General features: G+C 39.4%; 1 protein-coding gene across 4 annotated transcripts in view; it reads left to right on the top strand.

Annotated features, from left to right (window-relative positions):
• The window catches only part of esyt2a (extended synaptotagmin-like protein 2a), a 70,624-nt gene that overhangs the window by 42,214 nt on the left and 3,026 nt on the right, over window positions 1-25,384 (top strand). Inside the window, exons 8-24 of one of the 4 annotated variants that reach the window (XM_038293558.1) lie at window positions 8,534-8,589; window positions 13,081-13,201; window positions 13,688-13,864; window positions 14,057-14,139; window positions 14,275-14,323; window positions 15,792-15,881; window positions 16,010-16,105; window positions 17,142-17,243; window positions 20,230-20,292; window positions 21,295-21,369; window positions 21,652-21,738; window positions 21,828-21,977; window positions 22,074-22,492; window positions 24,323-24,421; window positions 24,506-24,637; window positions 24,718-24,823; window positions 25,012-25,061. In XM_038293558.1, coding sequence (XP_038149486.1) covers window positions 8,534-8,589; window positions 13,081-13,201; window positions 13,688-13,864; window positions 14,057-14,139; window positions 14,275-14,323; window positions 15,792-15,881; window positions 16,010-16,105; window positions 17,142-17,243; window positions 20,230-20,292; window positions 21,295-21,369; window positions 21,652-21,738; window positions 21,828-21,977; window positions 22,074-22,492; window positions 24,323-24,421; window positions 24,506-24,637; window positions 24,718-24,823; window positions 25,012-25,061 — 1,955 coding nt within the window. The remainder of the gene's footprint in view (window positions 1-8,533; window positions 8,590-13,080; window positions 13,202-13,687; window positions 13,865-14,056; window positions 14,140-14,274; window positions 14,324-15,791; window positions 15,882-16,009; window positions 16,106-17,141; window positions 17,244-20,229; window positions 20,293-21,294; window positions 21,370-21,651; window positions 21,739-21,827; window positions 21,978-22,073; window positions 22,493-24,322; window positions 24,422-24,505; window positions 24,638-24,717; window positions 24,824-25,011; window positions 25,062-25,384) is intronic. The other 3 variants (XM_038293560.1, XM_038293559.1, XM_038293561.1) reach the window with 3 other exon arrangements.

Here is a 25,384-nt window from a genome sequence, read left to right as displayed (position 1 = left end):
TGGTGGTCTGTGGGGGAAATACTGCACTTGCAACTGCAGGAGCACCGACCCGCACCCACAGGCTCAGAAGTCTCGTGAGAGTCAGTCTTGCTTTACGGCGAGAACTGCTACACGCCCCTATTTAAAAGCATTCTCGTTGCTAGCACAGTGGCAATCTTTGTGCAGTTATGCTACGTTCACGCAGCAAAAGCAGCAAAATCGTGTCTGCTGCTTCCTTTTTTCTGCTTGTACCAGTTAGTTCTGACGCGCGGCTTTGCTGCTCTGGCTGCGCGGTGCAAAAGTGTGTCTGACGCGCGTTAGGCGGAGCTTCACTATCCTTTCTCTGCCTTGCAGCTATATTTGCTGTGATCAGTGGGAATAAAGTAGTTTTAATATGTGTTTAAATGAGAAAATACACCTGAAAACGTAATCAGTGCAGTCAGTTCATTCAGATTATTATCCTGCCTTCAATATTTTTTCTGTCGGAGCCGCTCAGACCCCCACATACCAGCGGGGCGCCGACAGTAGGGATCCCTTCATCAGCAGCGGTTCACCGCGGCAGCTGGTAGGTGTTTTTCATCTAAATAATCCAAACTGCATATTATGCCGGCAGATTTCTGCATTTTAAGTTAATTTAGTCGTCAATAAACTGTTTAAGAGGAGAGACCGTAGCCTCTGATCATCAGCGCTGTGTCTCTCTCCCTGCGTTAAACGCACCCGACGCACTGCTTCAGCTGCTCAGACGCGCTGCGCCTGGTGCTCAAAACGCGCCGCGGGACCTTTTGTTGCGCCTTGACGCGCGTCAACCATTGACTTTGCATGTAAACTCGCTGCTTCTGTCGCGCAAGCTACGTCCAGTGTGAACGCAGCGTTAGTCATTCGCTGCTAAGCTCAAAACAACCGCGCCTGGCTTGACGGAGAAACCAGGAGAACAGCTGTGCATATTTACGACAGTGCACTTTTACTTTCGCCCTCTGGAGGGAGCCTCACTGGAAAATCAACACCGGTTGCATAGTGTACCTTTAAGCTCCAAAAACATCTTTTACTCTGTGACACGTGAAGTTTGTTTAATCATTTTTTTAAGTCCTTCCTAATCCCAGAACAATCTAAAAACAGAATTACAGGGTTTTCACTCTTTTAAAACATAAATTAACTGATCAAAATAGTGATGTTCTGTATAATCAGGTGCCTCATTTAAAATAGCAGTGCTGTCATCTGGTTTACACTCCTTTTATAGTCAGTATACTGGTGTGAAACAAGCCAGGGACCCAATGAGAGGAGTCTGGTGGTTGTCCTGGGAGCTAGATGTTTGTGTGTGTTGCTGCAGAAGCACAGTGGGCCTGCTGTGGAATTAACTCATTTAGGTACAGTTATGCTCATATTATGGGATGTTTAAATGTAAAAATAAAATAAAAAAATGTCTGTTTTATCCCTATATTGCCGATTGCATTATCTAAACATGTCAACTGTAACCTGAAAAATAACAGACTGGAGACCTCCTTTTTTGCTATTAAAACGCACTGCTCTCTGTAATACGGAGTTATAATCCAAAGTAAGATATTTTATAAATTTTATTAATTTAAATTCAATTCAATTCAATTGTGCATTTCTTAATCTAATGGGTTTATTTAATTACCAAATAATGTAATAATGTTTATTAAGCTATATTATTTTTATTTGTTCCTTGTTTATTTGTCTTTAATTATTTACAGAATTAGCAACAAATTTTATCATACATTTTAGGTGTTCAATGTAAAATTTGTGTTTTGGATTCAGAAAGCTAACTGGCTGACAGCTGAATCAGAGGCCAACTTCAGCATTGTGCTGTTTATTGATTTGCAGAGCGTACACATGAATTCAAATCTAATTGGTAATTTTAAAATGTCGGGTTACTAAAAATGTTCAGGAAAAGTAAAGTTGTTTCAGACTGAGCATGTGCTCGAACTCGGGGCAGTTGCTGTAATAATGTAGCTGCTAAAAAATTTATTAAAATTTATTAAAATAATTGTTTTTATTGGTTCTTCTTTTTTTTTCTTGAGATTTTGGGAACTTTCCGTTAAGATTCTTCTTTCACCCCATTGACATGAATGCATCCCATTATTTCTGCATTGCCTCATGTTCAAGATGCAGAATTATGGTTCTTCTAGTTTCCAATCCAATGAGTTAAGCCAAAAAAAACCTACTTAATCGTTGCCAAGGAGGTGCTGTTTTTCTTTTTTTCTTTCCAGAGATCCAAAAAAACAGTGGTTCATTTTCAGCAGGGTTTTGGGAGCCTACAGATCGCATTAATATTCACCATTTTCTTTGAAGTAAATTCTATAAAAATTAGCAGAACAGCAATATAAGAAAATGCTTCGTCTGGCAAAACAGGATGAGATGTTTCTCAGACTCCCTTTAAAATTTTGAGTCTTTAAGCCTGCAAAAAAAAATGTTTTTTCAGTATTTATTTCAGCAAATGATTTAATTCATATTTCTTCATAAAACACCCAAAGTGACCAAACTATTGTAACTCTACAGGTCCATACAATTACAGGGAAAAAATAACCTAGATGTATGATTAATAAGAAACAAACACCAACAATAACTCAAATGAAAAATAATGTGTAGGATACAAAAAAAAAAGAAATGTAGTTTGTGGCTTGTTGCCATCGTAATGTATAATCATGTCCAATTTCTTTCTTAATAAGCTGACATTTTTGCACTGTATACTGATGTTTTGTTGCATATTTTATACCCCTCTGCTGCATATTTAAAACCCTGGCCAAAAAATCTGTCTTAACTGCCCCTAAGGGCTCAGGCTGTCCTGTTTTTTTTACTGTCGACCTGGAAACGATGGGATTTTCCTTTTTTTTAAACGCTGTTTTTCACAAAGCATCCAGTTGCAGCATTTAAGGAGAAAAAACAATGGCATTTAAAAGAACAATGGGATGTTACTTTTGCCAAAAACAAAAGCGATTAAAAACCTTGTTACACATTTTGCAAATCCTCCAACTAGTATGTTGAAGCAGAGGTTAGTTTAGATTCAGTTTAAATCTTTACTCACCATCATCCCAGCTCTTTTCTTGGCGTGTTTTCACAACACTTTATAAAGTTATCTAAATATCTCACGTTGATCTAAATATCCGCATATCTCTCCTAAAAGATTTACAATCAGTTTTGCTGTAGTTCTGAAGTCAGGCTAGGCCAGTCCAAAACTTGTATTTTCTTTTGATCAAGCTGTTGTTGATCAGAATGCCCTCTGTGGAAAAAATCTATCCATCTTCATCTTCTGCTTAGTACCATTCACCTGCATGTTTATGGTCCAAAAATAAAAATACATTTTCTGCCTTGATGAATATCAAGGCACAATCATCAAAGCACAATCCTACGAGCTGCTGTTTCTCTTCACATTTTAGGAACTCTGGCCTTAAACTGGCTTTTCTTAAAATAACATTACAGCTTGTTTTTTTTTTATCCTACTTCTTATTCCAGACACACCATGGAACCAGGACATTTCTCACCTAGAGACCAGAACTAAAACTTGTTAAAAATGTGTTTTAGTTGCCTCTGCTTTGATGTCAACCTCCTGCCAGCCTCCCTAACTCACCTTTGTCCCTGTGTTCTTAACAGAGGCTTTCAGAAGATTCTTCTGTTGCACCTTTTAAAAGTAACGCCGTCAGGCTCGGACTAGGAACGATTTTCGGCCCGGGCATTTTTCCATCTACACCGGCCCACTTACCTTACCTTCCACCCCTGAAAAAACTTAGTAGCACAGTCAAATGCGTGCGTCTCAAATGTGAAACACAATGCGAATACACATTGTGGATTAACCAATCTATCTTCAAGCATCACACAACAACCATCACCAAGACTTCTATAATGCGGTTTTACTGGCTTTGGTTATTAACACAGACATGACAGTGACTATTGCTGTGTATCATCCACACTTGCATGAAGTCAGCCAGACACCCACTCACATACAGGTGCTGGTCATAAAATTAGAATATCATGAAAAAGTAGATTGATTTCAGTAATTCCATTTAAAAAGTGAAACTTGTATACTATATTCATACATTACATACAAACTCATATATTTCAGATGTTTATTTTGTTTAATTTTGATGATTACAAATGACAACAAATGAAAATCTCAAATTCATCATATCAGAAAATTAGAATATTGTGAAAAGGTTCAAAATTGATGGCCCCTGGTGCCACACTCTAATCAGCTAATTAACTCAAACCACCTGCAAAAGCCTTTAAATGGTCTTTCAGTCTAGTTCTATAGGCTACACAATCATGGGGAAGACTGCTGACTTGACAGTTGTCCAAAAGACGACCATCGACACCTTGCACAAGGAGGGCAAGACACAAAAGGTCATCGCTAAAGAGGCTGGCTGTTCACAGAGCTCAGTGTCCAAGCACATTAATAGAGAGGCGAAGGGAAGGAAAAGATGTGGTCGAAAAAAGTGTACAAGCAAGAGAGATAACCGCACCCTGGAGAGGATTGTGAAACAAAACCCATTCAAAAATGTGGGGGAGATTCACAAAGAGTGGACTGCAGCTGGAGTGAGTGCTTCAAGAACCACCACACACAGACGTATGAAAGACATGGGTTTCTGCTGTCGCATTCCTTGTGTCAAGCCACTCTTGAACCACAGACAGCGTCAGAAGCGTCTTGCCTGGGCTAAAGAGAAACAGGACTGGACTGCTGGTGAGTGGTCCAAAGTCATGTTCTCTGATGAAAGTAAATTTTGCATTTCCTTTGGAAATCAAGGTCCCAGAGTCTGGAGGAAAAGAAGAGAGGCACTTCATCCACGTTGCTTGAAGTCCAGTGTAAAGTTTCCACAGTCAGTGATGGTTTGGGGTGCCATGTCATCTGCTGGTGTTGGTCCATTGTGTTTTCTGAGGTCCAGGGTCAACGCAGCCACATACCAGGAAGTTTTAGAGCACTTCATGCTTCCTGCAGCTGACCAACTTTTTGGAGATGCAGATTTCATTTTCCAACAGGACTTGGCACCTGCACACAGTGCCAAAGCTACCAGTACCTGGTTGAAGGACCATGGTATCCCTGTTCTTAATTGGCCAGCAAACTCTCCTGACCTTAACCCCATAGAAAATCTATGGGGTATTGTAAAGAAGAAGATGCAATACACCAGACCCAACCATTCAGAAGAGCTAAAAGCCACTATTAGAGCAACCTGGGCTATCATAACACCTGAGCAGTGCCACAGACTGATCGACTCCATGCCACGCCGCATTGCTGCAGTAATACAGGCCAAAGGAGGCCCAACTAAATACTGAGTGCTGTACATGCTCATACTTTTCATGTTCATACTTTTCAGTTGGCCAACATTTCTATAAATCCTTTGTTTTTATTGGTCTTCAGTAATATTCTAATTTTCTGATATGATGAATTTGAGATTTTCATTTGTTGTCATTTGTAATCATCAAAATTAAACAAAATAAACATCTGAAATATATGAGTTTGTATGTAATGTATGAATATAATATACAAGTTTCACTTTTTAAATGGAATTACTGAAATCAATCTACTTTTTCATGATATTCTAATTTTATGACCAGCACCTGTATACAGCGCTGTCACTGACTCACGTTTTCCAGCCCAAAAACTGTTCATAAACCGCCTGGATACTTCTTGAGCTCCTTGAGTTATTTACTGTCACAGGTAGGTGCTTCGGCCAGAGAATAAGTGTTGGGGCCGGTATAATTTAAAGGAATAGTACACCCAAAACATGATTAGCCTTCATTTTCTACTCACCCCCATGCTGAACAACACTCTGGAGTACTTTTTTGATATCTCAAATGCATCTGGAGATCTGGGAGGCTTCTTGCTGTCTGCTGACATTCAAATAATGGAGGTCTATGGTGACCGAGACAGAAAGGTCCATAAAAGTCCACAAAAACGTGTCAATATTGCTCCATACTGCTCTTCCAATGTATCCCAAGTGTCCTGAGTGGGTAGCATCCAGAATTTACTCAAAACGAAGTCATTTAGAATGTTTTTAGAGCATAAACAGTAGTGTATAGGATTTCCTGAAAGCGCGCACGTGCGCGATCCCGACGCTACGGAAGCCGGCAGACCAAACCAGCGCATTCAGCTCGGCAAAGAACTCATGCTCTTCCTCAACACTGAAGTCCTCAGACATTTTTCTTTCGTTGTTTCTTTCTTTGCACAGGTAAACAGCACATTTCTTCTTCTACGCTTGCATTATTGGCAGAGCAGACGCTGAATGCGCACTTTCATCTGGCTTGGTCTGCCGGCTTCCGTAGCGTCGTGAGCGCGCATGTGCGCGCTTTCAGGAAATCCTATACACTACTGTTTATGCTCTAAAAACATTCTAAATGACTTCGTTTCGAGTAAATTCTGGATGCTACCCACTCAGGACACTTGGAATACATTGGACGAGCAGTATGGAGGAATATTGACACGTTTTTTGTGGACTTTTATGGACCTTTCTGTCTCGGTCACCATAGACCTCCATTATTTGAATGTCAGCAGACAGCAAGAAGCCTCCCAGATCTCCAGATGCATTTGAGATATCAAAAAAGTACTCCAGGGTGTTGTTCAGCATGGGGGTGAGTAGAAAATGAAGGCTAATCATGTTTTGGGTGTACTATTCCTTTAAGGAGGGCCGGCCCACACATGTTGAAATTAGGACTGGCCAACCGGGCAAATGCCCAGTATCACAGATTACCAGTCAGAGCCTGAACACCGTGCAACTTTTTACCAAAGCTTCAATTGTGATTTACCAAGTAATTGTTCCGATCTATGTACAGTAGCCTGTGTCGATCCTCTGTTTGGGCTGTTCCTCTCATAACCCCAGCTATGTAAATTAAATGGATTGGATCCATTACCGAATGTGTTTATTGCAATCTGAGCTCCCTGTATAACCCAAAGCGAGATAAGTTAAAAGCTGTCTTTAGGCAATAGAACAGATTTTACACTTACCTGATAAGACATATTTTTGTTTCTATCATGTAGACATTTGCTTTCCCACTGTCAGTAGCTTGGACCTTGATGCATATTAGATTGAATTCTTGGTTTTATACTGTTGGGTTTAAATATTGACCTTGTAGATCTACCAGATAAACCTACATTGGTTCAGTCTTTCACAGCTGATAGCAGGTTTGTTTACCCTTTCTATTTTCCCCTCTTTTTTCTCTTGTTTCATCACCCAAAAGTGTATCTGCACTGGTGCAAAATGATTAACTGGTTATATATTTGCTTTTTATTATGTTTCTCAATGGGAGAGTTGCAGAATGTCAGGGTGTGTCAGGCATGCAGGCTGCAGTTTGTCTGAGTTTCACTGCCAACGCAGCCAGGGAACAATTGTCACTTGTGTCTATACTTGTCGCTAAAATGTCCAAAAATACCTAAAGACACTTAGAAAGGGAAGATAAAGGACAGAGAGTGAAGGTATTGTTTGTAGGGAATCATATCCTTCACAAGCAGGTCACTATCCTACTGCCTGAACCCAAATTTAACTTCTGCATTCAGTCCTCCTCCCCAGGTGTCCCACTTTAGGTTCATGCTTAAGAGACCAATAAATGGGTTAACAAAGCAGGTTAATAATCTCCCACTCTGATTAAAGGGATCCTAGTTTGAATACCTTCTTTCTGTTCAGTTTATGAGAGGACATATTGCAGCCTTTCAGCCTTTGGTTTCATCATCAATTGGCAACTTGTGATGCAAACTAGAACAAGCTGGAGCAGCACCCAAAGTTAAACCCATGTCTGTCTTCAGCGTTATATCCAGTCCTTGTGAAAAGGTGTGAGCAGTTTATTTTTGGAAAGGATTAGATATTGATCTGGTCTGAATATGTTGTATTTTTATCCTAGGCCTGCAACTGAAGATTATTTTTGCTAAACCCTGATGATGTTAACTGTGAGCTATGATCAGGATGATTTGCAGAAATCTTTACATTAATGTTCTGATTATCTTTCATTTTATTTCTTTTCATGGTTTGACTCCTATAATTTAATGTCTGCAGACAGAGTTGGATTTAGTTTCCTGTCTGATCCCGTGAACCGGATCTGTCCCACTCTATTGATTAGAACATCGACCGAATTAAAAGCTTGGCTTCTCAGCTACCGTTCGCTGACTCATCATGCAGGCCGTGAGGAGATGATGAGAAATTTCCCTCAGATCACGTTGTACTTTGGATGAAATATTGTCCTGGTTTATACTTACAGCCATTGAAGTTTAAAGAGTAAAAGCTTGTTTAAATCCTCGTATATAACTTGTTACCAGACATGTGGGGAATCGAGCCTAAGGAGGTTTACTAAAGTTTCAGATTTAATCGGATTCGGACAAAGATGTTTGTTGAAATACTTGTTCTTGTGTTTCTGTAATTCTTGGTAACGTCTTGGGACCTGAATGCTTGAATCAGGAAAACCTGACCGCAAATTCCCCAGCATGAGCTTTTCTAAATGTATTTAATTATTATGTTACAACCAGGTGATTTAAAATAATCTCTGTATCTTTGTCTTAGTCTCATAGACATTTTTCCATTTTATCAAATAAAACTGATGCTGATTATCTGTCTTTCAGACGTTGGACATCAACTGGACAGGACTCACAAACATGTTGGATATTCCAGGTGTTAAGTAAGTACACATCTGTCCCTACTGTATTAAGTTATAATGCGACTAGTGTTGCGCCAATGCTATTTTGTAGCCTCGATACCGATACCCGATACCTGGCTGTGGAGTATCAGCTGATACCGATACCATACCGATACCATCTGTTTGAAATTGATGTGTGTGTGTATATATATATATGAAGAATTGCATAATCCCTAGATGTAAAATAATTGCCATCATGGCTTTGTCAAGCTGCTGCCTACCTCTGTGAAGCAGGAAAAAGACTAATACAAAGTGAATCCAGTAGAACTTTTTATTGCCTACCTGGAATGGGTGACAATAGCTGAATAAACTTTTGGCTCTCAAAAGGGTATTGGTGTCCTATTTGTCGGTACTCGCCGATACCGATACCACCATTTTAGTAGAGGTGAGTATTGGCATGAGTGTTGCGATTCGATACATGTCGCGATACTTGGGTCATGATATATTATCACGATATTGCAGTATCACTATATATTGCTATATTTTCCCCAGCTATCAAAATCAAATGATGAGATAAAACAGCAATTGCTGCATATTTTCATCAGAAAATATTGATTAGGTATTATTATCCATGTTGTTTGGGGTTTTCTTCCACTGTGACTGCCTCAAATACAGATTTGGTGCTGCACGCACATTTAAAGGGCTCCACAGCGCTTTCTGCCAGAGTGGGGGTGCAGAGGTAGCCCATTTTCCCATCAATGTTTTATGTAACCATTTTTTTTTTTTTTATCGATACTAAGAAGTGAAAAATCGATATTATATTGGGCAGCCGAATATCACGATATATCACCAAAACGATTATTTCCCACACCCCTACATTTTAGCGCAGTATCAGGGCCCTGTCCGATACCGGTATCGGTGCAACACTAAATGCGACATGTAATGCATTCATTTTTATGCATTCAGTTTCTTGTTGATCATTTTTTTGAAAAAATTGACCTTTCCCATCAATCAGTATCACACGAGGCTCCATTCATCTCTTCAAATGAGTTCAATGTTCACCTGATGACTTAATGAGATGATTAGAGTCTGCTGTGCTACTGCTTTGTTTGAAAGAAGACCCACAGATGTACGGCCTCTTAAGGAACCAGTTTCCCACCCCTGATGTAGGGCATTGATTTCCAAATGGAAGCAAACCAGACTTTCCTTTTTAAATAAGACTTAGACCATGGGTTAAAAGGTCAACTCTTTTTCTGCGATTCAAGAGAATAAAATCCCATTTCAGGACTGACTTAACACAAGAACTGTTGTGGTTGAAGTCTTTGAAGTTACTCCAGTAGCTTTTAGTTTCAGCTTCAGTCCACACCTTGTAAATGTCCTCCACTCTTAGATGGACTTTGCTTTGCCATGACTTCAGTATATTCACAACACTTCTTTCCATTCAACTTTCTATAATTATGCTAATATACAGCAGATATCTTTAGCAAAGACCTTTTGTAGCGAACCCCCCCTCGGTAGGAACTCTCCTGTGTCTGTTTTGTTTTTCCTTCAGCTGTAAAGATAAGACTCTGCAAACATTTATCTAAAATTATCTGCCAATGGAATTGGTATTATGGGCCAAAAATAGAATAAATTATTTTGTACTTTAACTCTAAATTTTTTGTCATAATTGCAAAAATCTTTTTCTATTTGAAGACAAAGTTACTTGCCTACCAAAATTAAAGTGCAAATGCACTTTTTTCAAGAAAGTTTTGCTCACTTTATTTTACCTATTGCAGAGCGTAGTAATAACCAAGTAAAAAGAAGTTTAATGTAGAAAAGTTAAGTCCCATTCTCTTGTTTATTGCAAAAACACAGCATACCAGAGAACTAGTTAAATGGAAAAGCAACCCTGGTGCTTACCTTTATGAAATATGGATATATTTCCTTATTTCCTATATTTCCTATTCTTGATGACTAAATTACCTTAAAGTATTTTGTATTGATATATATTTTTTTATATAGCAGTCATGTGCCTTCATCTTTCACACCTTCTAATACATATCAGGTGTCAAACTGAAACCAAATCATCTGGTTGCTCTGCTGGAGTTGCAAGATGTGAGGGAAAAAAACAGGTATTCAGGAATGTCCCACCCATTCATACAGAGGTAGGCAGGTGAAATGCAATGATTAAATGAGGAAATCATGCACGAGTTGAATGGTGATTAAAAGGACATGTTATTATAACCCTTCTTACATATCAAATATGTAAGTGCAGACTGAATATCAACAAAAAGCTACAAGCTATTAAAACATAAAAGGTGCAATGATATTGTGCCCCACTTTAGACACATAGTAGTTTTCTCCTTATTAATTGTTTGTTTTAAGACTCCAAAATACCCCACCCAGTGAAATGCAGTGCTCCTTGTTGAACTAGTTTGAAGGAAGTCCATTGCGCATGTTTGTTTGTGTGTTGGTGTGTGTGAGCTGCAAACCTGCACCTGCCCCACCCTCCTATTCCTCTGCCTACATTAGGAAAGTCATACTTCCTTAGTGAGGATTCACCTTTAATCTCAAAACTACACATAAATCCAAATTTACCTTAGTTTCTGTTTTTTAGATGAAAAACAATCAGTGTCTGATTACACAATCGTTACTTAGGGGGAAAATAATCAAATACTTGTATTTGAGGCTATATAGAGGAAGCAGGTTTTCTGTATCCTATTCATCTCTGCAGGCAGTTAGTACTTCATTGGGTAGACAGATTATTAAAATAATTTTAGAATTATGTCTTTTCTTCTTGGTGTCAAATTGATACCGATCTATCTATTATGGAGGAAAAGTTTCTGATGTGCTAAAGTAAGACTTTGCTGCCATCTAGAGGAAAAGTGGCAAAATGCCAGAAGGTGTTTGTTATGAAATCTGATTCAACTTCAAGTCAATGACTTCTGAGATATATATATATATATATATATATATATATATATATATATATATATATATATATATATATATATATATATATATATATATATATATATATATATATATATATTACAAGCATTTATTTCTGCTTATTTAGATCCATCAATCTATTGTCTAGGCTGGAGGTCTTCAACAGGGCTCCACGACCCCTAAGAGGTCCATCACATGTGGGTTGCGAACATTTTGGGGGTCCTTGGCCTGGAAAACGTTGAAGAACCCTGCATTAGAGTATATAATCATAGCATTTTTCACTTACATTCTGGGTTTTGTGGAGTTTATGTTTATATCAATATTGCAAATGATTATAGTATTGACTGAAATAAAGAAATCTATCGTGATGTACATTTTGGCTATATTGTGTCGAGCGCTGTGAAAACAGAAGGACCCCATTTGCAGCAAGGCTCAAGGCTACCTTCTGTGCCACACACAATAATGACTGATGAAAACTTTAAATTCAGTATTTAAAAAGAAATGGACATTATATATGATCATAAATGACATTATTTCTAAACCCAAAATGTAAGCTTATTGGTTTTAAGTGAAAAAAAGTCAGTGTACTGTGAATTAAATGCATTGAGTACTTTATTGAGCCTCTTTTTGCCTGGATTGCTGTTTCCCAATAGAGGGGCATGGATGTGATCAGCCTGTAATAAGGCCCAGGTTGCTCTTATAGAATACTACATAGTCTTTATGGGGTTCAGGTCAGGCCAGTTTAGGGGTCAATATACACAAGATACTGGGAATTTAACAGATAAATAAATGTACTCCTCTCCCTTTATTTTGGTTTTATTTTAGCTGAATTAAAAACCTCCATGTAGGTTATCGCAGACAAGCCTTTAGACAAAGAAACCAGAATAAGCTCAGATAAAAAGTGGCCACGCATGAAGACTTCTGTCAGAGTAGGTTCTAATTTATAGTTTTCTTTCTATGGTGGTTTTTTTGTTTTCATTATTTCATTACACATAAATCTACAAATTTGGGCAAGAATGTTTGATAATATCCTTTAGTCCCAAATCCCCAAAGAGTCTGAGCCTCTCTGCTCCTACTGCACCACAAGTCCAGCCATCCCTTGTTTTGGAGCTTCCTGAAATCCAATTGTAATGGTAACAAGGAGAAAAGATCCCAGACATTCTTCCCTTCACTGATCCTGTCCAACTTATTTTGTTGGATTCAAAGGTGTTCGCATACTAGATGGGATATGTGTCCTTTCATCAGATTCTTGGTCAACTTTAGAGGCTTCTCCCAAATAGAAATGCCTAGAAAATATTTGTAGAGCATTTCTGAAATATCCTGATCAGAAATACCTCAACTAATGACACATCCTCTGACTTTATCCTTCAGACAGAGCTTACCACAAGGCTCATCTCAAACTTATCTGCTTTGTTGTTCTTTTGGGGAAAACTGTCACTAATCTAGCTGACAGCCATCGGATGTTGGGGAGATGCTTTATTTCCTGCTCTAAAATCACCAAAAAATGTTCCATGGTATTTTACCTGAAATATCTATTTGATTTTATATTTTTTTTATTGTTCATGTTTCTCTCCCTGTTGTCCATCTTTGTTACATCAGTGGCTTATGTGACGGCCTCATCCAGGACATCATCTACAGCTACTTGGTGCTGCCGAACCGGCTCAACATCCCCCTGGTGGGAGAGGCTGAACTGGCCAGGATCCGCTTCCCCATTCCACAGGTATTACACCCAAACATAGAACTTTCATAATATTGGAACCTTGTTCTCTTTGAATCAGAAATCTAAGATATTTCCTTTTTTAATACACAACAGTAACAGTTCTTTAATATAAAAGATGTAAAAATATACCATCTTTTCTGTTTCTTTTGTTGCATGTCAGACCTGTTTAGCTGGTGTAGTCTACAGGTTAGATTGCTTATGATCTTTGCATGTAGATCAACTTAGTTCTTATAATTTTTGAACTCTAATCAAATATATTTTTGGTTTAGACATAGATGCGGCACCTTAGCTGAACGGCTCAACTTTTCTCTAGTTAAGAACTGCTTGAACAGCGTTAGAGGAGATTGTGGAATCAGACATTTACCTTTTTATGAAACCTAGCTTTAAAGTGTTAACAGCTGCTTGTATAGAACATACACAAACCCCCATTCTTATTGCACCAGAGAACTGCTTTTCATCTACTTTTCTTCCACTTCCACTCATAAGGCCTTGCTAAGAGTCCACTTCCTGGAGGCCCAGGACCTGCTGGGTAAAGACAAGTTTCTGGGTGGACTAATCAAAGGCAAGTCTGACCCATATGGAAACCTCAAGCTCGGGACAAACGATTTCAAAAGCAAAGTCAAAAAAGAGACTGTAAATCCGAAATGGGACGAAGTTTTTGAGGTGAGTGGTACTCAACGGTCGTAGCTACCTGTTTTTTGTTTTTTTTTTACCTTAAAGCTGAATAAGTGTAATGATTTCCATTCAGATGTTTGTTGCTTTACATTTATGATCCAGTTTCCTTTTGTTATTATCCTTGTCCCTGGGGATTTCATTGAAGAGCGCATTCATGCTGGTTTGTGTCTTCTCTTTTAGTTCCTGGTTTACGAGAATTCGCCAAAGAGTCTGGAAATTGAGCTGTTTGATGAAGACCCAGATGAAGATGACAGATTGGGAGGGTACGAATAGTTTGTCATTACTGTAATAATTTTAAGCTTCACATAAAACACCTTTTTTTAAATTAAACAATTATAAAACTTTTCAAAAGCTTCAGTTTTTAAGCTGATGTGTTGTTTTTATGATTTGTCTTCCAGTGTGATGATTGACATTGATGAGGTCAAGAAGTTACAAATGGTTGAGGAGGTAATCGCCCTCTTCTATGGACTGTCCTGTTCTTTCACCCATGTGGCCATTGTCATTCTCTTATACTTATTAATTACAATTGTTAAATTTCCTTTTTATAAAGGAAACATCACCTTTTTATGACCTTCCCATTAAAACATCTTGTATAAGTAACAAGGGCGTAAATCCCCACAACAGGTGATGCACCAATATGAACATCTAGGCTAATATCAGTGTTCAACATTAATCTTACTCTTAGGTCATATTATTTATGTTTAGTACACTTAACGGCCCTCATGTCAAAAAAATTTAAATGCTTCTCAAAATAGTTTACTCTCCCTTTATGAGGAGGATTTATTCTGCAATTTTAAATGTCATCAAGCGTCCCTGCGCCCATGCATCAATGTGTTTTGAAGTTTACTTTGTCATGAAACGGGACAGAGGGACCCAGTATTCAAGGTGAGACAGTCAGTAGGAAAGTTCAAAACGTCTATTAATGTAAAAAAAAATAAACTGAAACTAAAGTGGAGCTGCTAGAATCTGCGGCTCATGGATGTCGGGGCGGGGCACTGCCAAACCTCTGGTTAAACAGTCCAGTCCATCTCTCTGGAAAGGGGAGCAATCCAGCTGCTGGACTGAAGGCTGTCGCAGCATGCGCCACCCAGAGTGTCCCCGGTGCAGCAGCTCCGGAGGACTTGCAGGAAGCCGATCCTGGACAGGGTTTTAGAACAGGCAGGAACAGACAGAACAGGCAGGTACCAGGCATCATAGAGCTCCTAGGCAGGTTCAGAGTCCAGAAGCTTGGCCAGACAGACACGCACAGAAGCAGACAGGATCAGGTGCAGACAGGCAGGCTCAGTGAAAGAGGGTAGCAGAGACAGGACGTGGAACCAGAACTTGAGCAGGACCTTTAAACTGGTCTCCACCTTGGAGCCAGGCTTACTGGAATAAAAACTGATCCTCCCCACATAAAGAGCCAAAATCCCTTAGGACTCAGCAGGGGAGGAATAGTGGACGAGCAGGAGACGAGACAGACACAAAACCCTCTGTCCTCTGGCCGCCAGGATCCAGGACAGAACAAACGGAACTGAACAGACTGAACAGAAAACAACATCTAGTGATCTGGCCATGATAGCTGGAACTGAACCCAATATAAGGCAAACTGGCAGGTGGATGAGATGAATGATAATTAGGAGCTGGAAAGAGTGAGGCAGGTGAAAGGCATGAGTAATTAAGGCCAGCTACCACAGCATGACAGACTTTGTTGTGAGGCTCTATGACCACTAGAGGGCAGCCACAATAATCTGCTCAGAGATATAAGCAAAGGCAGCTAAATAGGCAGAGCTGTTATCTTAATAATGGAAAGCCTTTTCTTTTCTTTTGTGGAATAAATTTTGTGGTCAACTGTAGAAATATTACAGGAAAGGATCTCCACAGACTGAGCTGTAAAGTTATACAATCAGATATTAAGACTTTTCCCTCTTCTCAGTGGTTCTCTTTGGAGGATGTGGCCCGAGGGAAGCTGCACCTGAAACTGGAGTGGTTGTCTCTGCTGTCCTCACCGGAGAAACTGGACCAGGTAGAACTACACAGCTTTACAAGCAGCCCAGCCTGTGAATAGAGCCAGACGAGCTGCTGTAAGGCAGGAACATGTAACTCACATTGCATAAAAATGTGACTCTATTCTGTTCTGGGCTCCGTTTAAAGGCACTGGCGAGCATCAAGGCAGACAGAGCTCATGCCAATGACGGGCTGTCGTCTGCAGTGCTGGTCGTCTTTCTGGATTCAGCCAGGAGCCTGCCGGTGAGTCCGTTTGGTTTATAATCACTGAGTCAACCTTCACCCTATGGAAAACCTGTTGATTTTTGGTTATTTTGCTTTAAATGGGACAGATTAATCGGTTTTAAAGACTACTCAGGGTTTATCCTATGAATCTTTTTTATTTTTAGTTTAGAGAAAATGTTAAAAGTTGCAGTTGATCTGACCTGCTAAGTTCCCCGCTAATCTACTTTCATCCTTTCTTTCTGCCTTTTTTTCCTCCATCTTATCTTAAAAGATGAGACAGTTTTATTTAGATGTATTGGTGTTCTTATGTTAGAGTGGTTAATTGGCTAAACTACAACTGTAAAACTGGATTATATTATTTAATTTTATTTATTCGTCCAGTAAGCAAACCACATTCAGGAAACTAAATTCAACCAGAGGAGCACTAAAAGTTATAATTTTGAGTTTTCAGTAGCCTTTTAACTTGAGTGAAAATATGTCATCCTAACATACAAAAAGATCATTTCACGTCAGAACTGTTTAGCATTAAAGACAATTTTCTAACAAATTTAACTTTAAAACATTTTAAGAAACAAATTCAGTAAAATCTTATGAAAAATGCTTCCTCTCAATTGTAAAAGCTCTTTTTTAGAACATTCTCTACACAGACATCTTAGATGATTGCAACCAATTATTTTTCATTTTCTTTGGACCTTTTAAGCATAGCTTGCTTTTAGAGCAGTTAACCTATAGGTCCCTTGCTACAATTGGTTAATATTAACCTTATCTAGTTAGATTTTTTTCACTCAGAGCTTCAATGCAATATTTGATAAAAAAAATTTGACTTAAAAACAGCTGATATCAGCTGCAACTTAGTTTGGGTATATTTTTTTTTCATCTATATGTTTTATGGGAAAGCATTGGTTTTCTTTAGATGTATTTTCACTCAGCATCTTTAAGATAAGAAAAGTGTTTTTTTTAGAGGTTTAGATCAACAACAGGCTTCACTTTTCTCCTCTCAGCCTCCTCTGCTTTTTCTTTCTTTTTCCCCCTGCATCTTCTTCTCCCTCTGAAGAGCGTCTTCGAGGGGAACTTGGGTTCAGGCTACTTAAAAGAGAGACGGTCGGCTGGCCTTGTGTTTTGTGAGAACACATCTTCTCTCTATAGGAGCTTATTTGTGAGTCCCATAGCTGATTTCTGCATCCTAGATCAGTATGGAGAATGCTGAGGAGTGATTCAGTCTCATTTTGCCTGAACAGCATGAATCCTGTTTAGTGCATGAGTTTGGATCCCTGTTACCATTATACAGTTAGGGCTTTTTGGGTTGACTTAGTCCAAAGCCAAAGATTGGTCATAACAATAAAAGAACATCAGAAGAAAGAATTGACAATCAACAGCAATCTTCCTCCTGGACCTCTGCCCAGCACAAGAGTCATTTATTACACAAAAGCTAGCACACACTATACATGAATATGTGTTTTTTTTATGCTTTTCATTTGGAAATATATTCATACACTTTAAATGTTTTCACATTTCTCACATTACCCACATAAAATTAAAACCTGTACTTATCAGAGCATGTGAGCGGAGCGAGTGGTGGAGTGGAGCGGAAGAAATATGGTGGAGCGCAGAGCGGTTTTCAATTCAAAGGCCAGAGCGAGGATTTCGCTCCGCTCCAGTTCGCTCCGATGCGCTCAGAACATCCATTAAAAATGTTTGATTATAATATTTGTAATATAACATTTATTTGATTTAAGTGTGAATAAAAATAGGGATAAAATATCATAAAAAGATCAACTAACTATACTTAACAATACAAATTCGCCAATTCGCCAATTTTGGCGAAACAAAACAAGCTCTCCACAGACGCATGGCCCAACACAGAAGAGCGGCCGGCTCTGGACAAGACTCCGCAGTACACTTACACCTTGTGGACAAAGGACATCCTTTTGAGGACCAGAATGTCCATATTTTGGATAAAGAAAATAGGTGGTTTGAGAGGGGCGTGAAGGAAGCCATCTATGTTAAGAGAGAAAAACCAACTTTAAACAGAGGTGGTGGACTCAGATTCCAGCTTCCAAAAACATACAATTCAATCATAGACATGATCCCTTCCAGATATCACCAAACCCCCCACCCCATCACAGAGGAACGAGGGACCTACCCGCCCCAGCCGGTGAACAATACCTCCTTAAAGACCAACCCTTAACAATCATAGACAGGTTTCAGGTATTACAGGAGACAATCCCCCCCTTAATGGCAATCCCCCCTTTAACGACCGACCCCTAGAATCATAGACAGGTTCAGATATTACAGGCTAACGATGGAACTAACGACCCAGTCATCGGTTACCATTGCATGTTTCCAAGTGATACAAGGCGTTGTCTATATAAGACTCAAACTCACTGCGGATCCAGACATTTGAATTGAGAAAGCTTCCTGGAGAGGTGGCGAAACGTCTTCAAATCTTGAAAACCAAGTCCAGTGGATATTTTTTGAATTTTTACGGAATTAACAGTCATTGAAAACACACAATACACATGTATCGGTCACATCATTATGTTGTCCCAACATGAGAGGAATTTCTTAGAAATACTGTAGAATTTGTTGGTGCAATACAAATAGCAATAAATATATCCCGACACGATACATCTTGATACATTAACAAAGACGATACTGTGATTTTTATAATGATACTGTCAGTAAACCTCAGCAGATGGCCGTTCACACTGAGCCTGGTTCTGCTGGAGGTTTCTTCCTGTTAAAAGGGAGTTTTTTCTCTCTACTGTCGCTACAAGCATGCTTAGTGTGAGGAATTGCCTTTGAGTTAATGAGTCGAGGCAATCAATTGTTTTTTTTCTTAGATAGAGAACTTTAAATCAGTTTGACTGTATAATCTGGTTGAATTGTAAAGTGCCTTCAGATGAAGTGTTTTGAACTGGCGCCATATAAAAATAAACTGAATTGAATAATAATATAGCTCTGCAAAACCTGACAACATATCTTTGTTGCTGTACTGTGGGTGATGTGGAGCAGCTGAATAAGAAAATAAAATGGAATTTAGCCTTTACATTTAAGATCAGTTTGAATATGGTCTAATGAAATACAGCGATATTTAGCATTGGGATATTTTTAATAGTATCTCATATATATCATGCTGGTAAAATAAACAACTAGGTATGCTATAGAAAAGCTCGACTCCCCCCTCTTGCAGTCGATCTTATGCTCCCAAGACTATTGAAGTTTCCATTTATCCAAACCTAATTTATAATTTGTTTTTTTATAATAAAGTAACATTCATTAAGGGTTGTACAGTAATAATTCTGTCTATAACAAGCATCACAGTAGAGACATCAGAATCTGTTACTTTACTGTCCTTTCCACACTCATTTGTTTGAGAGCAAAGTATTTTTGGTTGTTTTTTGTTCCAAGACTGAAAATTAATCCATTAAGCTCCTATCTGGAGCCATTCACACAGAAGCCATGCAGGAGCCAATAATAACATGGCAAAACTTTTAAGACTCACTGGCTTTTTTGGATCAGCAGTCAGCGAGTATCTCCAGTTAAGCCGATCATAAGCAAGGTTTTTTAAAACCTAACATTTGGCATTATATTGATCTATGTGACTCAAGTCTAGCTATATATTTTTAGGGTAGATATGAAATGAAATCGTTTGTTGAAGCTGGTAGTACACAACCACTCATACATACAAATAGGAAACTTTTGTTGATCAGTATCTGAATGCCACTAGAGGGAGCTCTCCCCCATAGTTTGAGAAACCTATTTCTTGATTTTAATGTGAATTTTTAAAATTACCGAATTCATCTGATTTTCCAGTAAAGATTTCTCTAAATTCAACCTGAATGTTTTTTTGTTTTTTTAATTATTATTATTGTTATTGTTATTCCGCTCCACCTGTAGCTTCATTTAATTGGGGAATGTCATTAACCATATAATCATCCATGTTGTCTCTTTGTCTCTCTCACCATGTGGTTGCATCCCAATCCTTTGGTGATGCTGGCGGTGATGGTGTGTTTCCTCAACTTCTCCACCTCTTCCTCCCTGCATGCCCTGTTTCCTCCTAAATAACCTCCCGGTGTGTGTGTGTGTGTTTCTGTATGTCTCACTCTCTTCTGCCTCACTTCACTGGGGGAAAATCAAAGCGCAATCCATTAGAGTTCAACCATGCGGGGCTGAGGAAGGCCTCGGTCAGTAAGGCCATCAAGGTAACAGCAACAGTGAACACCCATATGGTTCAGACACTGAAGCCTAGAGGAAACACTGAGACGCCTCCACAAACACATAATTACCGTAGGATCAGCCTCTACATCTGGAGAATGGTTCATCCTCCAGATAAAAGTATTTTAAAGGCACACTATGCAACATTTTTCAGTTAATTAATGTGTTCCATAACGTTTTGGATGATTAAATGAGTCATTTCAGGTCGGAACAAAGGTTTTCTCGGCCGCCCTGGTGGTCTGTAGGGGAAATGCCGTACTTGCAATTGCAGGAGCCCTCGGCCCGCACCAACAGGCTCAGAAGTCATGTGCATCGCGAGAGTCGGTCTTGCTTTACGGCGAGAACTTGGCTAACTACAATCTTTGTTATTTAGACACATGCATAACAAATAATGTATGAAAACATGCTAAATTTTCAAACTCGAAAATTGGAACAAAATAGTCACTTACCGTAGTAGACATGATGATTCGTTGCGTTCTCCTGACTGCTAAGCTCAAAACAACCGCGCCTGGCTTGACGGAGAAACCAGGAAAACAGCTGAGCATATTTACGACAGTGCACTTTTACTTTCGCCCTCTGGGGGGAGCCTCGCTGGAAAATCAACACCGGTTGCATAGTGTACCTTTAATCCATTCAAAGCTGCATATCCATTGGCTGCTCCATTTACTGACCATCATGTCAGCTGACTAAAAATGTGTCTAACAGTCTGTGTCATATATAACAGCATAACTGCCTGAGCTACATTCACACTATTTGATTCATTTTTCTTCTTTTTAATTGATTTGGTGGGTTTTTTTCTGGACTTTTGGGTCATGGGACTTTTACCTGTTCTTTCCCAGAGTTTCTGTTCTAGATAAAGCTTGATAACATTTTATTAAAACTGAAACGGAGATATTATTTGTATCATCTCTTCAAATTGTTGTAGGTATACCTTTTAGAAAATGCTGTTCTATTTTCCTTAAATTTTTTCTGCACTCTTTCTCCTGCAGTCAGGTAAAAAGGTGGCCAGTGATCCCAGTCCATTTGTCCAGTTCACAGTGGGGCACAACTCCTTCGACAGCAAGGTGAGACCACAAGAGTCAGACTGTTTATTTGAACCATTGTTATTTAAAAAAGTGATCTAATATTTTGTGATTTACCCCTCAATTATAAACAAAAATCTTTTCTAGGAATAAATATGAGCTTATTTCATTTTGTTTAGCGCATAATTGCTGCTGATGTAAAGTACATTTTTAAAGTGTCAGGATAAAGAATTGGTGTCCAGATTCCTAACTGCCTCTCTGAGTAGCTGGCCTTCTAGACTGTTTTGATTTTTCCCTCTTTAAATTAAATTTTTATTTTTCTAGATCAAGTATAAAACCAATGAACCAGTGTGGGAGGAAAACTTCACCTTCCTCATCCACAACCCTAAACAGCAGGAGCTTGAGGTCAAGGTGAGCAGGTGTCCATCTAGTCTGTATCTCCAGGCTTCCTCCTGAATTCTCCGCTGAGTTTTTGTTTTTTTTAACCCTTGGTCTTTCAGGTGAAGGATGCAAAGCATGATTGTGAGTTGGGGACGTTGGTTCTACCTCTGACCCGCCTTTTAGAAGAAAAGGATATGACTCTGAGTCAGCGCTTCCCCCTTAAGACCTCAGGGCCAAGCTGCGCCTTAAAAATGAAGATAGCTCTGCGGGTAAAACATCCACGATATGAGGAAAAAATAGGTCACCTTTCAGTCAAACTATTACATGTTTTTAAGCTTTTCACTGTTTGTTTTTTTCTCCATCAGGTGTTGTCTCTTGAGAAGGACGCCAGCTCAGCATCTGGCTCCACCCCCCCATCAGTGCAGGTCCGCAGGTCCAGTTCTGCAGACCCTACTCCACGACCTTCTATTTCCTCACAATCCAGCAAGCCTCCCATCAACACCTCCGAAGTGCCTCGCACCTCCCCCACCTCAGCTCAGGACCTACAGAACCGGAGAAGGGAGTCAGAAGTGAAGTCTGTGGGAAGCGCAGACTTGGAGCAGGCTGGTTATGGAAGAGGCGTAGGTCAAAGCTTAGCTGAAACTGGGAAGAGCATGTCCTACCTGGCTATCTCTGGCTCCCAGCAGCTGCTGGATGGAGGCAAGGAGCCAACGCCGAGCATCGCCTCCGATATTTCCAACCCCTTTGCTGCTCAGGAGCTGGAGCAGAAAATCCAGCAGCTGAAGTAAGTATCACTACTGCACCTAATTTAATAAGAGATGGGATGTTTGATCCCAGGTTTCCATTGTTTCATAGGATTGGTAGTTCTTAGGAGAGCAAAAAGTGCAATGAAGTAAAGAGCTTTGGAAAATAGATTGTGCTGAGTTTTTTTAGTTCAGTATAGTCAGGGAGAGAGGCAGCTCCATGTAAAAAAAAAAATCCCTGCTTTAAATCTGTGGGGGGGGGGGGGGTCCATTATCTTATGCAGGCCAGTTAGTTATACATCAGCCTAAACAGATAAATTCAGCCAATCAAATTTTTTCGGTCATAGCATCTTGATTCATATATTGCAGCTAATGTATGCAATGGTTGGAATAAGAAATGAGAAACCTTTCCCATTGAGTTCCGTCCCAGTGTTCACGGGGATGGACGTCTGTGTCTTCAGCAGGCGTAGAGCTAACAGAACTGGCAGCGTTGCGAGGCAAGGGCTCAAACATGTACGGCTGTCAGCCTTCTACACCAAACCAAGCTTCTGCTGCCCTGGCGTCCTCTTCCACAACATCTTCATCCCCGCTTTCCTCCTCTAAATAAAGAATGTATGATGGAGGAGACTCATCCACGACCTCCGACACTAAACTCTCCTCCACTTGCATGTTTCCTCTGTCCATAGCGTTCCTTGACAGTGTTGTTTCTAAGTCACCAATTTAGTGCTACTTGGTCCCAATGGAATTTTCCATTGGGAATCTACTAGCACTAAGTTGCTAACTGGTTAGCAAAATGCTTCCGAGACAACGGCTACAACCAAACGTTCTTGCAAACCTTCCGCCACAACAATCCCGCCCCGTTGATCAATCACATTCACTTTATTCACTCTTGTAAAGTCGGGCACCATTCGGAAATGCAACGGTTGGAACAGCTGCTTCCCTACAACTTTAAGGGTTTCTCTCCTCTCTCAATGGTTTGAGAATCTGCTGCCATGATTCTCTTTCCAACTGGTCAAATATCACATCAGACCCTAAAATACAATTTCATAACACTTTAAAATAATTATTATTACATCCCAAGCAGCCCCTTTTGGTAAGAATATTGTACATCCTGAAATTGCAATGACCTTGAACCTCCAGGTTTAGTCACCCGATAGATACTGGTAACAGTTCTGCTGTAAAACTAAGCCTCCTTCTGTTTTTTTTGGAATCTGATATCTGTGACAAGACTCATTTAGTGTCAGATTCATTTGCAGAGAAAATAAATTTATATTGTTTTTACTTTCTTTCTTTTCATAGATTTCTTTCTGTGTGACACTTTACCACAGCTTACTTGTCTCTAAATGTGAAAGAGTAATTGATGCTGGACTGAGCATTGGAATGGTCACCATGAAGTCACAAATATTTATATAAAGATCTAAATCAGAGCAGCATTCAAGCCACAACTACAAAAAGTGTTTACATTTTGCATCATTTGGCATTTAAGGAAAATACGGATTTCAGCATTTTTTCAAATGCTGAATGCAAAGGAGAACTCTTCATGCACACTCTTGTTTGTGATCTTTTGCAAAGTCACTGTTTAGATCCATCAGAGAAGGCTAAGATCATGTAATTTTGATGTCAGAACTTTTTCAGCTGCAGATGCATCTTTTGCTACATGTGTGTTCTCTAAAGACTTGCTGTTATTGCTCTATCCAGTGTTGATTTTTTTTCCAATAGCATTGTTTACTTATAATTTCTTATTTGTCGTATTTCAATTTTACGTTTTTGAGAAATGGTTTTCTGTTGTGATTCTAAGGAACTGGAAATAGACATCTGTTATGATGCCAAGCCAGACATAGCTTGCTAACCTGATTTCTGTTTACATGAAGTGGTTCAGCTTCTAGCCACTTCCCTCTGGGTGAGATCCAGCTGACCATCCGCTACAGCTCGCCGAGGAGCAGGCTCATTGTGGTTGTTCACGCATGCAGGTATGTGGCTGTGAAAACGATCACAGGAAAAACCCACTTTTTTTTAGCAATATGTTTTAACAATTGTCCTGCCTGCCCCTGCAGAAACCTGATCTCTTTCACTGATCACGGCTCTGACCCTTACGTCCGCCTCTACCTGCTTCCTGACAAAAAGAGGTCAGGAAGGAGGAAAACTCACACATGCAAAAGAAATCTCAATCCCACCTACGACGAAACGTAAGTCAGACTATTGAACGGTTTCTCACATCCTTACTGTGATTGAATTCATCATAGCTGGGTTTCTCCTTCCTGTTCAGGGTTGAGTTTAGCGTCGGCTCCAATGAGTACCACAAGCGAATTCTGGATGTTGCAGTGAAAAACGGCGGAGGTCTGCTCTCCAAAAACAGAGGTCTTCTAGGAAAGGTTTGCTTTATTATTCTTGTTCCAGTAGATTCTTTCCTGAGCAGATCTTAAAATTAATTAAAGAGCTTGTGGTTTTTGGTAAGATCTGTTGAGGTTTTACCTTGTTGTCTTGAAATTCAACCTCTCAACATCCGCCTAAAATCTTATTTAATAAGGTAAATGTGTATTTTTTTGTGTGTTCTCATCAGGTTCTGGTTAATTTAGTTAATGAAGACATCAGTAAAGGTTGGACAGAATGGTAAGGTTGCTTTTTTTGTAGTTCTTTCCTCCATACTTAAAGTGCTACTATTGTTCATCTTCCAATTAACTACAGCTGGAGAAAAGCAGGAAGTTTGAAGCATCGATGCATATTAGGCAGATTTTAATGTGAAACTCAATTCTTTACTCAGCTTCAAAAAATAATGTTTTTTTTTTTATTACTAGTGTTGCGCTGATGCCATTTTTTGGCCCCGATACCTGACTGTGAAGTATTGACCGATACCATCTGTTTGAAATTGATGTGTGTGTGTATAAATATGAAGAACTACATACTACTAGGATGTAAAATAATTGCCATCATGG

The sequence above is a fragment of the Cyprinodon tularosa genome, unplaced genomic scaffold, assembly GCF_016077235.1.
Source record: "Cyprinodon tularosa strain WSP-4 unplaced genomic scaffold, ASM1607723v1 ctg329, whole genome shotgun sequence".
Classification (NCBI taxonomy): domain Eukaryota; kingdom Metazoa; phylum Chordata; class Actinopteri; order Cyprinodontiformes; family Cyprinodontidae; genus Cyprinodon; species Cyprinodon tularosa.
Note: the sequence above shows the minus strand (reverse complement) of the source record. Positions and strands in the feature narration are given on the sequence as shown.